Source organism: Lynx rufus, unplaced genomic scaffold, assembly GCF_022079265.1.
Source record: "Lynx rufus isolate CCGP_SWC_20201006 ecotype Redwood Valley unplaced genomic scaffold, mLynRuf1.p SCAF_10, whole genome shotgun sequence".
Taxonomy (NCBI): domain Eukaryota; kingdom Metazoa; phylum Chordata; class Mammalia; order Carnivora; family Felidae; genus Lynx; species Lynx rufus.
The window spans coordinates 73,472,488-73,486,908 of NW_025814824.1; the positions used below are offsets into that span (position 1 = coordinate 73,472,488).

The 14,421-nt window shown below is 42.9% G+C and overlaps 2 protein-coding genes across 4 annotated transcripts in view; one reads left to right on the forward strand and one right to left on the reverse strand.

Annotated features, from left to right (window-relative positions):
• The window catches only part of SLC31A1 (solute carrier family 31 member 1), a 41,786-nt gene extending 37,117 nt beyond the window's left edge, over positions 1-4,669 (forward strand). Inside the window, exon 6 of the mRNA XM_047096834.1 lies at positions 1,319-4,669. Within this exon, the coding sequence (XP_046952790.1) occupies positions 1,319-1,520 (202 nt within the window). The 3' untranslated portion in view covers positions 1,521-4,669. The remainder of the gene's footprint in view (positions 1-1,318) is intronic.
• Positions 4,670-7,567: 2,898 nt separating this feature from the next.
• Positions 7,568-14,412, reverse strand: CDC26 (cell division cycle 26). 3 transcript variants are annotated; one of them, XM_047068144.1, is made up of 4 exons: positions 14,241-14,412; positions 12,266-12,374; positions 11,628-11,749; positions 7,568-7,998 (listed from the first exon to the last, which is right to left on the reverse strand). In XM_047068144.1, the coding sequence occupies exons 2-4, from the start codon at positions 12,315-12,317 to the stop codon at positions 7,822-7,824; spliced, it is 351 nt and encodes a 116-aa protein (XP_046924100.1). In that variant the 5' UTR covers positions 12,318-12,374; positions 14,241-14,412; the 3' UTR covers positions 7,568-7,821. The 3 variants fall into 3 exon arrangements, with proteins under 3 accessions (XP_046924100.1, XP_046924108.1, XP_046924118.1); XM_047068152.1 differs by lacking the exon at positions 14,241-14,412 and adding an exon at positions 13,836-14,185; XM_047068162.1 differs by lacking the exon at positions 12,266-12,374.
• Positions 14,413-14,421: the final 9 nt, after the last annotated feature.

Here is a 14,421-nt window from a genome sequence, read left to right on the forward strand (position 1 = left end):
TGAACAGATCCAGAGGGAAGTTCTGGAGAGCTGGATTAGTTAAGCAGCAAAGCAGCTCTTTTATTAGCAATAGCCCTCTTCTTGAGTTACTGGTGATTCTATATCTACCTAGCTCTAGTCTCATTTGGTTTACAGTGTAAGACTATATAGAAAACCTGTATTCCGTCAAAGAAAGTATTTAGATTAGTGCTGGTTTTTCCCCACAGATTGGCAAATGCCTTTCGAGATTTTTGAGTTTTAATAGAAATGTAGGTCTTAAAAACTAAATCAGAGGGGTACCTGCGTGACTCCATAGGTTAAGCATCCGACTCTTGACTTCAGCTCAGGTCATGATCTCACAGTTCATGCGTTCGAACCCTGCATCGGACTCTGTGCTGATGGTGTGGAGCCTGCTTGAGATTCTGGCCCTCCCTCTGGCTATGCCTCTCCACTACTCATGCATGCCCACGCACTCTCTCTCTCTCTCTCTCTCTCTCTCTCTCTCTGTCTTTGAAAATAAGTTAAAAAAAAAAACTGAAATAAATTGGAGTCCTTGAAGACTCTTATAGACCAATATGCTGCTTTCAAGCAAGTGCAGTATTATTGAGGCCCAAACATGTTGTGACTTACCTAAGGTGACAGAGCTGGTAAGTGACAGAGGGGATAGCCACGCCTCCTGATCCCTTGTAAATACTTTGTACTATACTACCGAACCCTTGATTCTATTTCTGTTTTTTAGAATGTGAACTTTGCAAAGGTGGAAGGCCTGAAAATGTTCAAATAAGTATGGGAGGGTTTAGGGCTTCCGTTTTGGGATCCATGGTAGAGGTAAGTTAGGGAATTAGTCCTCCTTCCTCTCCTCCTCCTGCGGACATAGAACTGTATCTGGCCGATTCTTTTTTTTTTTTTTTTTTTTTTTTAATTTTTTTTTTCAACGTTTTTATTTATTTTTGGGACAGAGAGAGACAGAGCATGAACCGGGAGAGAGAGAGGGAGACACAGAATCGGAAACAGGCTCCAGGCTCCGAGCCATCAGCCCAGAGCCTGACGCGGGGCTCGAACTCACAGACCGCAAGATCGTGACCTGGCTGAAGTCGGACGCTTAACCGACTGCGCCACCCAGGCGCCCCGGGCCGATTCTTATTAACCCGGCAGCCCTATCATGTTTCACTCCAGGGACCGTACACAACATACATACACAAAGAAGCCATGAGTTGCCTGGATGGCTGTGAGGAGTCGAGTTCAAGCTGAGCTCGTGACCAGAACTGTCCCCCTTTCTCTTGAGCTGCCCAGACACTGCTCAGGGTCCCTGATTGCTATGTTCCTCTTTGTTCTCCAGGCAACAGATGCTGAGCTTTCCCCACCTCCTGCAGACAGTGCTGCATATCATCCAAGTGGTCATCAGCTACTTCCTCATGCTCATCTTCATGACCTACAACGGGTACCTCTGCATTGCAGTAGCAGCGGGGGCTGGCACAGGATACTTTCTTTTCAGCTGGAAGAAGGCAGTGGTGGTGGACATCACAGAGCATTGCCATTAGCGTTCAACTCCATGGTGCGGCCTTATCGATTGCAGTGGGAAGCAGTTCAAGACTGAAAGACATGATTCCTACTCCAGTCTTCCCTTCTTGCTCCTTATTTCCTTTCTCTCTCTCTCTCTCTCTCTCTCTCTCTCTCTCTCTGTCTCTCTCACATACACAGACACACACACACACACCCCTACTCAACAGAGGCTTATCTTTTAGTCTCTGAGCTAAGGTGATAACCTCCCTGGGTTTTTTCTAATGATCTGAGATTCCCTCAGAATCTCTCCTCCCTCATCATCTTAGATCCAAGTTACATGTTCTTGTCCAAGCCAGGTAGCTTTCTATTCAAGACTTGATCACCTGCTTCCTTTTTTAGTCCTCTGTTTTTATTTTGTTAACAGACAGTGTGTGAATTTGGTGGGTTTCTCCTGGGTCGGTGATGGAAGGAGATTCTATTCAGCTAGGATTGATGGAAGCTGAGGGAAATTCTGGCCCAACTAAACCCAGAACCCAAACTTAACACTTGAAAGTGAGTTCCAGTCTTTGGATTCGATAAGTGTGAAATACATTGTGCCTTTCACTAGTTGTGATGTGTTGCGTCAGAATCTTTGTAGTGTGTAGAAGGGTGGTTTGAGACTAAACACAGGGCTGGGGCGTGCAGAAGTGTGCATTCTTAGGTGGCTGGCTCATGAACTTGTGTTCCTACTTGACATTTTGATTAGAATGAACTTGTCAATCAAAAGAAAAAGATGACAATCAATTTGAGAAAATAGAAATAGATATTTTAAAATAAAACCATTGATACTTTGACTTGGTACCTTGGATTGTCACAGCTGAATGAATCAAGAGTTTGAATCATTTTCTTTCGTTATTGTTTTCTTATGTTGGCCTCTAAACCAGTGGTTTTCAAACTTGAGCATGCATCGGAATCACCCGAAGGGCTTGTTAGAGCACTAGCTTCTGGGCCTCGACCCAGAGCCCCAAAATTGGCATTTCTAACAAGTTCCCAGGTGATGATTCTGCTGATGGTCAGGGGACCACGCTTTGAAAATCTCTGTTTTAAAACTAAGGAAGTGTCACCTGGTGCGGTGAGCTACCTGGTATTGGGCACAGGAGTTTGAACTGCTGGTGGTAGGTGATATGTCTAAGCTTAACTCGTGTACTAAATGCTGCTGGTCAATACTTAATCATTCCAGAAACATCTATTCTGCTCCAGCTGTGTGTATGTGTGCCCAAGGGCTATAGCCAAAGTAACTTTTATCAGTATGTATGAAATCACTAGTCTTTATTTTTAAAGGTCTGTGGTTTCTTAGAAGTAGCTTGAAGATTGAGGAAGACCTTTGAGCTGCAGTATAAAATCAGCTAGTCATGGGTCAGAAGGGCAAAAGCCCAGCCCTCTCTTTGGAGAGGTTTAGGGTATGGTCTGCTGATCATCAGATTTTCCTCAGCCCCCAGCATCCATGTCCACACCAAGCAGGTCCTCATCTTCTACATGACCATCTTCGTTACTCTCTGGGGTTTCATTAGATCACATGTGGCCAAAACCTCTTTTTCGCAATGAAGAACCACACTGGATTTTTATTCTGTTCAGTTGTTAGGTTACACTGCAGTCTCGTTCCCAGTCCAAACTACCTGCATGAAGCGACTCTTCGACTGTGCTAGTCTGTTAAATCCTGCCCTCCTTGGTGCTAGACTCCAATCGTGCCTCAGGGCAGAGGAGACAAAACACAACTATTCTGTTGGTCTCTGTTGTGGTTTTGAAGTTTGTACTTTCTCTGTGGGTGCCAGTTAAATATTGGAGAGCAAGGAATGTGTACTTCCATGGCTTTAAGTCAAGAGAGGGTTATCAGCTTCCTGGATCAAGGGTAAAATCTAAGAACCAAGATTTAGAGTTGTGTGCTTTTCTCTCATTCCAACCACTTGTGCTGATATTTAGCAAGAGTAGAGTGAATGACAGGTAGCGACAGAGTCCAACAGGAAGGTGTAAATAGCCTGTTATTATCTCAGAAGCCAAGGAATAATAAAACCATGAGAAAATAAGACTCAATGTTTAATAGTGACCCTGGTGCTCTCTGGAAATCTTGGCATGAGCTGCTATAAAATATCCTTTTCAGAAACAGGACTTTATCAGTAAAGTAAGAAAAATTGAGGCCAGTTAAGACAAAGTGCTGTGAGTTTGAAACTCAACAGAGAAACATCAGTTTGGGATAGGTCTTCAGGTATTCAAGATCGAGTGTCATGTAAAACCTGAATTCCAGCAATTCTTAGATTAGGTTGCCAAAGGAAGAAGCTAGTGAAGGAGAAACAATTTAAACCTTAAATTCCATCTTTCTTGAGCTCTTGGATTGTGTTAATGATCTCATTGACTTTGATTTGTGTATCTCTGTTCATCAGTTTAGTGCCTGACTTCTTTGTTCCTTCTGGATCCAAATTTCTTTTCTTCCTTCCCTGTTCAACGTCTCTTAGAAGCCTGTATCGCCATTTCTTTGGCTTTTCTTTCCCTTTCTGTCTTTTCAGTCTTTAATCCCATGTATCTGGTTTATTAATCTCCTTAGCCCTCCTGATGCAGTGGACATAGCTGTGCAGTGGATCTAGATACCCGTCAGAAGTTGTAAAACCTCTTAAGCACGCTTTGAGGAGAAGTTGTTCTGCCGGAATGTCTATAAAAAGCTGAGTAAAGGGCTGCCTACGAGTACCACCTGCAGAGTCCCAGAATCTTAGGTGCTGTCTCCAGTCTATGTTGGAGGAACACTCAGCCCCTTGTTGTCCACGAACAGGGAATCCTCTGTGTCCAACAGCAAATGAAAAATTAAGGTTTCTTCGCTACTTCTATGGTAGGACTGTCTGGAATTCTATTTCAGACTGAGGCTCTGGGCTTGGGATCTAGCCACAGAGTTTCTTATAAGGAGCTGGAAGGGGAGGGGGCAGGGGTTACATGTTCATGTCCTTTAATTTTGATCCTGCTCTCTCCAGCTGCTTCTTTCAGAAGATACATCTAAAGATACAAAGTCTGCATTTGATATAATGCCTTAATCACTGAGTCTACAATTAATGTTGACCGTTTTAGATTGTAAGCTCCTGGAGAGCAGTATTGCTGTAGTAGGAATGTTTTAACAGTGTCATATGTAAAAGAACAAAATAAATATTTTGATTTTGTGATTCTATGCATGTCTTTCTGCCCAGAGTGACAGTAGAGTAAGTGGTCTTTTTGTTGGCCATTACCATCAATTTTTAAGATGTCAGACTTTTAAGTGTTTTGATCCCTTTACATCTTCATCCTACTCTCCTTAAAATGACAAGCTAGTACATGCCAGAAGATCTACATGACATTTCTCACGGGAGACAGGGTCTTCATGAAGCTGCAAATAACTCAGCATACCACGGATTCCTGAATTTAAAAGCTAACCCACCATATCCTAATCTCTTCTTCGGTGTTTATGCTATTGGGCAAGAGGCCCTGAGTTGGGCCTCTAGGATCTTCACGACCAAGGCTTGAAGTGAGCACTGGCCCTGCCTATCCCTTCAGAAATGCCAGAACGCTGCTGTTATCTGCCATTCCTACTCACTGGCCCCCAGAAAGCATCTTACCATCCAGGACCATCCCTAGTCACCTCCATAGTGTAGTATGAGGAACATGGACTTTGGAGTCCAGCATACCTGGGTTTGAATCTTGGCTCCCCCACTTACCAGAAGTGTGACCTTGGGGCACGTGGCTGGCTCAGGTGGTTAAGCTCCAACTTCGGCCTGGGTCATGATCTCACGGTTCGTGGGTTCGAACCCTGTGTTGGGCTCTGTGCTGACAGCTCAGAGCTTGGAGCCTGCCTCGGATTCTGTGTCTCCCTCTTTCTGCCCCTCCCCTGCTCATACTCTCTCAAAAATAAAATTTAAAAAAAACCAGAAGTGTGACCTTAGGCAAGTGATTTTGATAATCCCTAAACCTTAGTGTTCTCACTTATAAAAAGGCAATAATAGTACCATTTTCAACTTGGGAGCAATATGTATAAGCCACCTAGCACTTAATAGGCAACTGGACGATAGTAAGTATATTTTTGATGATTTTTACTCCAGCTTTCAGGAACTGAAAGGTAAGCTCTTCGGGATGAGGTTAGTATCTCTTCATGAGCACGTGACCATTTTCTAGAAATGAACACTAGGACCTAAGGAATAACAATTTATGCATGGGGTTTTAGTTGTGTCTAAAAGGATTTATGCTGCAATAAGCCCTTATGTACTCATCTGGTAAATGTCTCCTGTATACATAAAATGGCATGGAAATTTCCTGTGAACTGGAATGGCATCCTCTCACTCTGCCCCTGATAGATAGCCTCACCTTCTAGACCCAGCAGGGGGAGACTAGGAGAGCAGTGTAGCCATAAAGTTTAGACATGGGTTCAGAAATCAATATGCTTGGGTTCAAATCTCAGCTCTACCCCTTAATAGCTGAGCATTAGTTTCCCCTTTTGTAAAATTAGGATCTAGTACTCTCACAGGAGTTAAAGATTAAATGAGATAATCTGTATAACGCACTCCATACAGTGTCTTTACATATACAGCCCTCTGAGTATTGGCTGATTAGGAGGGAAGAAGAAATTAAGGAGGCTCAATGTTTTCATGCTTCTGTGCCTATTCATGCTGGGAAGTGACAGCTTAAGACAGAAACTAGTTTCTCTCCCCTCCCCCACCCCGCCTTTTTTTTCCTCTTCTATCCTGGCCTTTGCAGGCTTCGAGGTAATGTACTCAATTTCCCTATCTGGAGCCTGACTCTTGCTCTGTCTTTAAGACCATTAACAGAATTGAAGGTCTTTTATTAAACTGGAAGTATAAAGGTTTTGAAAGAACAGTTGGAGAAAGAGAACTATATATCCTTTTCTATCACTGCCTCTCCCATGTGTATTTTTTTAATGTTTATTTTTGAGAGAGGGTGCATGCACAAGTGGGGGAGGGGCAGAGAGAGGGGGACAGAGGATCTGAAGCGGGCTCTGTACTGACAGTAGTGAGCTCAATGTGGGGCTTGAACTGTGAAATCATGACCTGAGCCAAAGTTGGACACTCAACCGACTGAGCCACCCAGGTGCTCTGCCTCTCCCATAATCTTTTTACCCAGCCTTAAACTACCCCTAGAACTAGGTAAAATCTTGCCAAAGGGTCTCTTCAGAACTGACAATTCCAGGGGCGCCTGGATGGCTCAGTTAAGCATCTGACTCTTGATTTCAGATCATGATCTCACAGCTCATGAGTTTGTGCCCCACATTGGGTTCTGCACTGACAATGAGGAGCCTGCTTGGGATTCTCTCCCTCTCTCAGCCCCTCCCCTGCTCAAGTGTGTGCACGCATGCACAGTCTCTCAAAATAAATAAATAAAATTAAAAACTGATGACTCTCGAGGCTCCTTCTACCACAGTTGGCAATTTACTGTAGTTGAATTAAACAGTGAAAACAATAGGACGTGATTTTTTTTAAGGTTTGTTTTTTTTTTTTTTTAGTAATCTCTACACCCAATGTGGGGCTTGAACTCACAACCCTGAGATGGAGTCACATGCTCCTGAGCCAGCCAGGCATCCCTCCTCCCCTCCGATTCTAAATTACCCTCTCAGATTAGCTCCTGGTGGCAAAAATTCTTAGGCAAGTTGGAAAAGGATGGCAAATTGGAATGATGGGAATATTGTTAGCATTCCTATTATCATGTTTCCCTCCACTGCCTGTCCCCCCGCAAATTATGCCCAAACTAGCTACAAAGCCATTCTGTAAACAGATTCTGGAAACCCACAGCTTGATCACATTTATACAAAATCACTAGAATCTAATCTCCACAAGGGCAGAGATCTTGGATTTTGTTCACTGATGTTACTAAATGCCTAAAATGGTCCTGGCACATAACAGAAACTCAATAAATACTTGAAGAGACAAGTTGAATGAGTCCGTGACAGGGATCAACTGCAAGTGTCCTGTGTTTAGACACTCAGTAAAGGTGGGAAGAATGATGTCACCTCTTGGAGCAATTACCTTTCAAAGTCTTGAGGTTAACAGTACTATTCTTATACTTCATTAAGGGTGTTGCACACTTTTCCAAAAATAGATTTATTTTTAAAAACAAAAGTCAGACAAGTTTTATAGAGTCAAATTTTCCAGAGATAAACTAGAGTTTGGATTTCCACTTAGAGTGAAAGGTAAGCATTAGTTATCTCATGCAGAAGTATTTCTCTGCAGGAGTAAAACATTCTGCTTGACTTCAAGCACTCACTTCTCTAAACCTTATTTGTACTTCTGCCATCATTTTACTCCATTCCAGGGCTCTGGCATGCAAGATAATCTGCCTCTAAAATTCAAAACTTCCAAATTGAGATGAACGATTGTTAGGCTTGGGTTGGGGTTTATAACCAATTCGATCATTAATCATTTGTTCCCGGTTCTTGGGGTCACTGCTGAGCCCAATGGCACCTTCTCCATCACTGATTCCTACGACATCCACTTCTTCCTTTTGTTTCTTACGGTTCTGAAAGTATAAAAGTTTTAGGATTTAGGCAACATTCTTTCCATTACCAAACATTTATTTAGCACCTACCATGCACTAGGCATACGGTAAAGTCTAGGGTTAGGGTCTTTGGAATAATAAGCTGAAATCCTAGGTTTAAATGGATAATAAGGGTACAAGGGGGATGCAGGGATATAGTGATAAAAGATATAACCACTACCCTCCAGGATGTCACAGTCTAACCGGGAAACAGGTAAACAGACAGTGACAACACAGGGTGATCGTGGCTATGACAGAGGAAAGTCCACACTACCAAAGAGACACAAAGAAGGGAGAATTGGGTGTGCAGTGGTACAGCTTCAGAGCAGGAAGCTGCAATTAGAAAGATAAATAATAATGAGAAGATGGATGTTAGCTGAACGTACTGTGGTCATCATTTCACAATATCTGTCAATCACACCATCACGCTCTACATCTTAAACTTACACAGTGATGTATGTCAGTTACTCCTCAATCAAACAAGAAAAAAAAAAAAGAGTTGGTAGACAAGAGGGAGAGAAGGGTGTTTCAGTAAATGTAAATCTGTTCAAGAGAACAGATGGAAAAATTAAGTGGTAAAGCAATAACCACCAGAAATTAACAATTTCCCTAACACCACGAGATTAAATGTAACACAGGAATACAAGGTTTTGTGCTATCTTATCAAAAGGCCTGTGTTTCAAGGTTTCATTTCATTTTCAGGTAAAAGGGTTGGCTCTTACATCACAAGTGACTGCAGAATTCAAGTCAATGTCTTAGTTTGGTCACTTTTTTATTTTTTTATTTTTTAAGTAATCCCTACACCCAACGTGGGGCTTGAACTCACAACCTCGAGATCAAAAATTGCATGCTCCACCGACTGAGCCAGCCAGGTGCCCCTCAGTTTGATCATTTTCAAAGACAGACTAACCCTGATCCCATAACTACTACTACCTAACTATAAAGATGGTATTAGATAATAACATTCCCTGAGAGAATGAACAAATGTTTTCTCCAGTGTGCATTAGGAGAATGACTACTCTAGCCACTGGAATCCCCACTATTATTCACCACTTACTAATGAACTCCGCATGTAAGTGCCAAGATCATAGAAGTACACTGAATAAGATGTTACTTTATACATCTATATGTATGTGTGTATATAAAATGACCTTTCCGAGTTACTCTCTAGTTAGTCTACATTACCAATAAGTAACATTACAAAGTTCACCCCAAATACCTTAGTGAAAACAGGTTAAAAGGCAAAGGATACTATCATTTTATAAGCCATGAGAAACTGAGAATGTCCAAATGGAATGAAATCATTTAAAAGGCTTCCCACCATGAATAACTGCTGACTGTTTCAGAATCCAGAGTCATCAAAATGTAATTAAATTAATTTCAGTAACAAATGAAATACCAGTTTCTATTGGTTTCATTTAAGTTTAGTTTAAGGCAAAACTATTCCTAAGTTGCTCTAAAACAGGTCAAACTCACAGGATAATTGCCTTTAGTAGAAAGACTGACTCAAGGGGCGCGTGGGTGGCGCAGTCGGTTAAGCGTCCGACTTCAGCCAGGTCACGATCTCGCAGTCCGTGAGTTCGAGCCCCGCGTCAGGCTCTGGGTGGATGGCTCGGAGCCTGGAGCCTGTTTCCGATTCTGTGTCTCCCTCTCTCCCTGCCCCTCCCCCGTTCATGCTCTGTCTCTCTCTGTCCCAAAAATAAATAAAAATGTTAAAAAAAAAAAAATTAAAAAAAAAAAGAAAGACTGACTCAATAGTGAGCTGATTCTGCAGAGTCAAAGTTCAGTATGCCAACACTTTATGAGACTCATTCCAGCTGAAGTTTAAACCATACTGAAAGGGCATTTCAGGGAAAGAGAACCGAGTGTGCAGAGGCACTGAGATTAAAGATAACTTGTCACTGGAAGATAAAGTGGAGAGATGAGCAAGGACTACGCCACAAAGGGCCTTGTACACCATCCTAAGGAGTCAAGGAGTTATTCTGAGGGTTACTAAACAATTTAAGTCTTATCAATGGACATCTAATACTGGGGGATAAGCTACACTTAAAAATACATACTGAGGGGCACCTGAGTGGCTCAGTCGGTTAAGTGTCTGACTCTTGATCTCTTGATCTCAACTTAGGTCTTGATCTCAGGGGCATGAGTTTAAGCCCCACGTGGAGCCTACTTAAAAACAAAACAAAACAAAACAAAACATACAGAGTTCCTACCATCATACCAGACGCTGGGATCTCAACAGTGAAGCAGACAGACATGATTTCTACAATCAAGGCTCCTAATATAAATGCTTTTACAATAAGCAAATCACTGTAAATTATAACAAATGCTGTAAAGTAAAAGAATAGAGTGCTTTGAGAGACCCTAATGAGATGGTGACAGCATGATGGGAATGACACCCTTAACTTGGGATAGGTCAGAAGCAGCATCTCAGACTGAGAAAGTGACATTTAAACAGACATGAAGAAAGGGGGAGAGGAAAATAACATGGGCAAAGGCCACGAGTGATAAAATAGCTTGGCGTATTCAAGGAAATGGAAGAAAGCCAGTGTGCCTGGGGTACAGAGACCAAAGCAAAGAATGGCAGGAGGTAAAACCCAAGGGGCCAGAACATACCAAATCTTGTAGGCCATGGTAAGGAACTGAGATTTTATTCTATGTGCAGGAAACCATGAGTAGTTTTAAGCAGGGGAATGACATGATCTGAAAATTTTTAAAGATCATTCTAGAAACCTGATGGAGAATGGGTTAACGAAACTAAAATGCAAGTAGGAAGACCATTTAAGACGCAACTGAGATTGTACAGAGAGAGACGACGGTTACTTGGACTGGGGTTGTAACCGTGGAGACGCACAGGGCAAAAATAAAGGGTAAGGAAAAGCTAGAACTCAGGAGTGACTCCTAGATTTCTGACTTGAGCATCTATATAGATACCCACAAGGGAACACTGAGGTGGAACTGCCTTGAGGAAAAAAATCAAGAGGTTTTTTGTTCTAACATGTTCAGTTCAGTAGGCTGAACGGTGACCTCCAAAGCTCTCAGGTCCTAATCCCTGAACCTCTAAATGTTGCCTTACATGGGAAAAGGGTCTTTGCAGATGTGATAAGGATCTTGAAATGGAGACATTATCCTGAATTATCAGGGGGGGCCCTAAACGCCATCACATGTATCCTTGTAAGAGAGGGCCAAGGGAGATTTCACAGACAGAACAAGAGAAAACAATGTGATCGTGGACACAGAGATTGAAGTGATGTAGCCACAAGTCAAGGAATACCAGTGGCTACCAGAAGCTGAGAGTCAAGGAATGGATTCTCCTCCAGAGCCTCTGGAGGGAGCATCGGTCCTGCTGACACCTTGATTTGGGACCACTCACACTGATTTCAGATTTCTGGCCTACAGAATGGTAAAAAAATAGATTCTGTTGTTTTAAACCACCAATTTTGTGGTAATCTATTATAGCAAGCCACAGGAAACTAACACATTAAGTCTGAGATGCCTGTAAAGCATCCACATAGAGGTTTCAAATAAGCTATTGGTATAAGCGTCTGGAGTTCAAAAGTTAAGAGCTATTGTTTTAAATATCCCTAAGGGTTCAAAAGTTGTATTCTTACCTCCAGGTCCTTTCGAATGCTCTCAAACTCCTCGATGTCATCAAGCTTCAGCTCCAGGCGGGTTGGTTTTCGCCGCAGCATAATGAGATCAACCCCAAGGGCCAGACCCAGTGAACTGTCAGCTGTTAGAAATAGCAGAGGAGGAAAAACTGGAGGGGAAAAACCTCAGCTACAAATACAAGATCAATTTGTCAGCATGCATGCTAAATGACTAGTGATACAAAAGACTCATTTGGGTTCACACAGACACTTTGATGTCATCTGATGTATGATTATTACATGATGGAGATCTGTAACTCCGCAATTCCAAAAAAAACAGTTTTCAAGGAAAAAAAAAAAAAGAGCAAAATGCCTATAAAAGAGAATTCTAGGCAATAATCGCCTTAATCTTATGCTCCAGTCACATTTAAAGAAACATTCCACCTTAGAGAATAAAGTTAAAATATCACATCTTACAAATAAATTAAATAAATAAATAAATCATCACATCTTAATTCGGTATAGTTAGTGGGAGAGTACACGGCCGTTAAATTTGTTCAGCTCTGTGTGAGAACTGTAAGAGATTTGTGAATCTGTAAGAGATTTCCTGAATACTGAAATCAGTTTACTAAATTTTAGGCAAACTCCATATAACTCACAATTCACGGGGTTATCCTCAGGGTCTAAATAGGTCCTAAATGGACAGGTCATTCATTAAACAAACACTTCTTGTGCTCCAGCTACAGAGTTAAAAGGCATAGTCGCAGTCTGTGGGGAAAACAAACACGTAAACAGAAAATTGCAACATACTCTAATAAGATGATGAGGATAACACGATGGCACCACACAGGCACCCAATCCAGTCTGGGCAGAGTGTGGGGAAGACAGGGATGTGGAAGACTTCCTGGAGGAGATCTCTAAGCTGACTTGTGAAAGGCAGGCAGAGAAAGGAGGGTAAGGAAGGGCATTCCAGGCAGAGAGAACAAGTACGCAAAGAGGCTCAAAAGAACACTCTGAAAACCCAAGGTAATGCTTATGCTAACAAAAAGCAATTTCCTTAAAGACAGTGAAACTCCCCAACTGAGTTCACAACCTGTTGAGGGCAACATCTTTATAGTCTCCATTGCCCCAAGTAGTGTGAATCTATAATAACCAGTCAGTAAATGTGTTGTTGAATAAACTAAGACACCCAAATTAGACGAAACGAACTTTTCTTGAATGCTGTGCTACGCTTTTCCACTCCCCTTCTTTGGACTTTTATTTTAACACAGAAACCCTCTGAAGCTGACAAAATTAGCTCTATATTATAAATGAAGTTGAGGCTGTTCAGTGTGGTTAATAAATGTCAGCCTCCTATAAAAACTACATGATGAAAATTAAATGAGAATGATGTAAGTGAAAGCTCCTTTAAAGTATGTACAATTACAGCGGCGTCTGTCTGGCTCAGTCGGTAGGTAGTGCATACATAGTCTTAATCTCAGGGTCATGAGTTCAAACCCCATGTTGGGTGTGGAGCTTACTTTCAAAGAGTATGTACAGATATAAATTATTATTACATCTATCTAGGAAGTAGCTAGAGACTCTGAAGTATACGAAGGAAGAAATGTATCCTCCCTGGAAGCTTGGAACAGAACCGGCTGGCACATTACATTTCAAAATTGCTTTGTATGAAATCAAATACTATCTTGAATTCAATGTAAACAAATGGTAGAGGAAGCCAAAGTTCCAAGGGGGGAATAAGGGAGGAAAGAATATTTAAAAGTAAGAAAAACCCTGCTGTAGGTTTTCTTCACTTATCTGCAAACTGTGAAAACTCGCCACTAGGAGGCAGTACAGAGTAACGGGCAAAAGCGCTCCCTCAGGAGTCCAAAGGGCAGGGGGCGAGATTCTAATGCCACACGCCACTGATCTTGGACAATTAGTTTCATCTTTCACTGGCCCTTAGTTTCCTCGGGTTTCTGTACTCTGTTGTTGCATAGATTGAACGACGTAATGCACAGCAAGTTCCTAGAACGTGACTTGGCATTTAGTAAACACTCAATAAACAATAGCTATTATTATTGTAATTGCCCTTGGGGAAGGGGGGGGGGGGCTGTCCAGCTCAAGAAACACCAACAGTTTAAGCATCTCCACCCCCAACACGGGGGCAAAACCTTTGCCTTGTTACCTCCGATGTCCCAGCACCCAGCGGAACCCAGGGCCACGCAGAGTTGCCTGGGCTCAGTTTACCTGACGCTTTCGTGGGCATCATCTCACTCGGAGTCAGACACAAAGACCGGGCTGAATACAAACTTCAACAAAAGCAGGCCGTACCTCCTCCTCCGGGTCTTTATTTTTACTTTGGCGCTAGAGGGCTCTTTGAGCCCAATCTGTCGCCACTGCTCAAATACACCAAAAATTCACCCAACTCAGAGGAAGGCCCTGGGACAACGTCCCTACAGCGGAGAACAGCACTCCCTCCGCAGCTCCAGAGCGGCACTCACGAGTCCAGGGAGAGGGTGTCCATGGCAACATGGCCCTCCGCTCAGGAGGCGTGAAGCCCCTCTTACTAGGGCCAAGAGCGACAACCGGCCTCGGAAGCCCTCCATTTGCTACCGGAGTTCAGCCCAGGGCCGCGCGACTCGACGCACCTACCTCTTTTCAACCCAGCTCAGCCTCTTCCCGGAACCCCGGCGCCCCCCGCGAGTCTCCTGCCAAGCTCACTGGACTACACTTCCCAGACTGCTCTGGACCTCCCTCCTGCAGAACCTCGTCCTCCGCCCGCTTTCCTCAGAGGCTCTTCGATTGGCGCCACGACTCTCGCCTACTACGATTC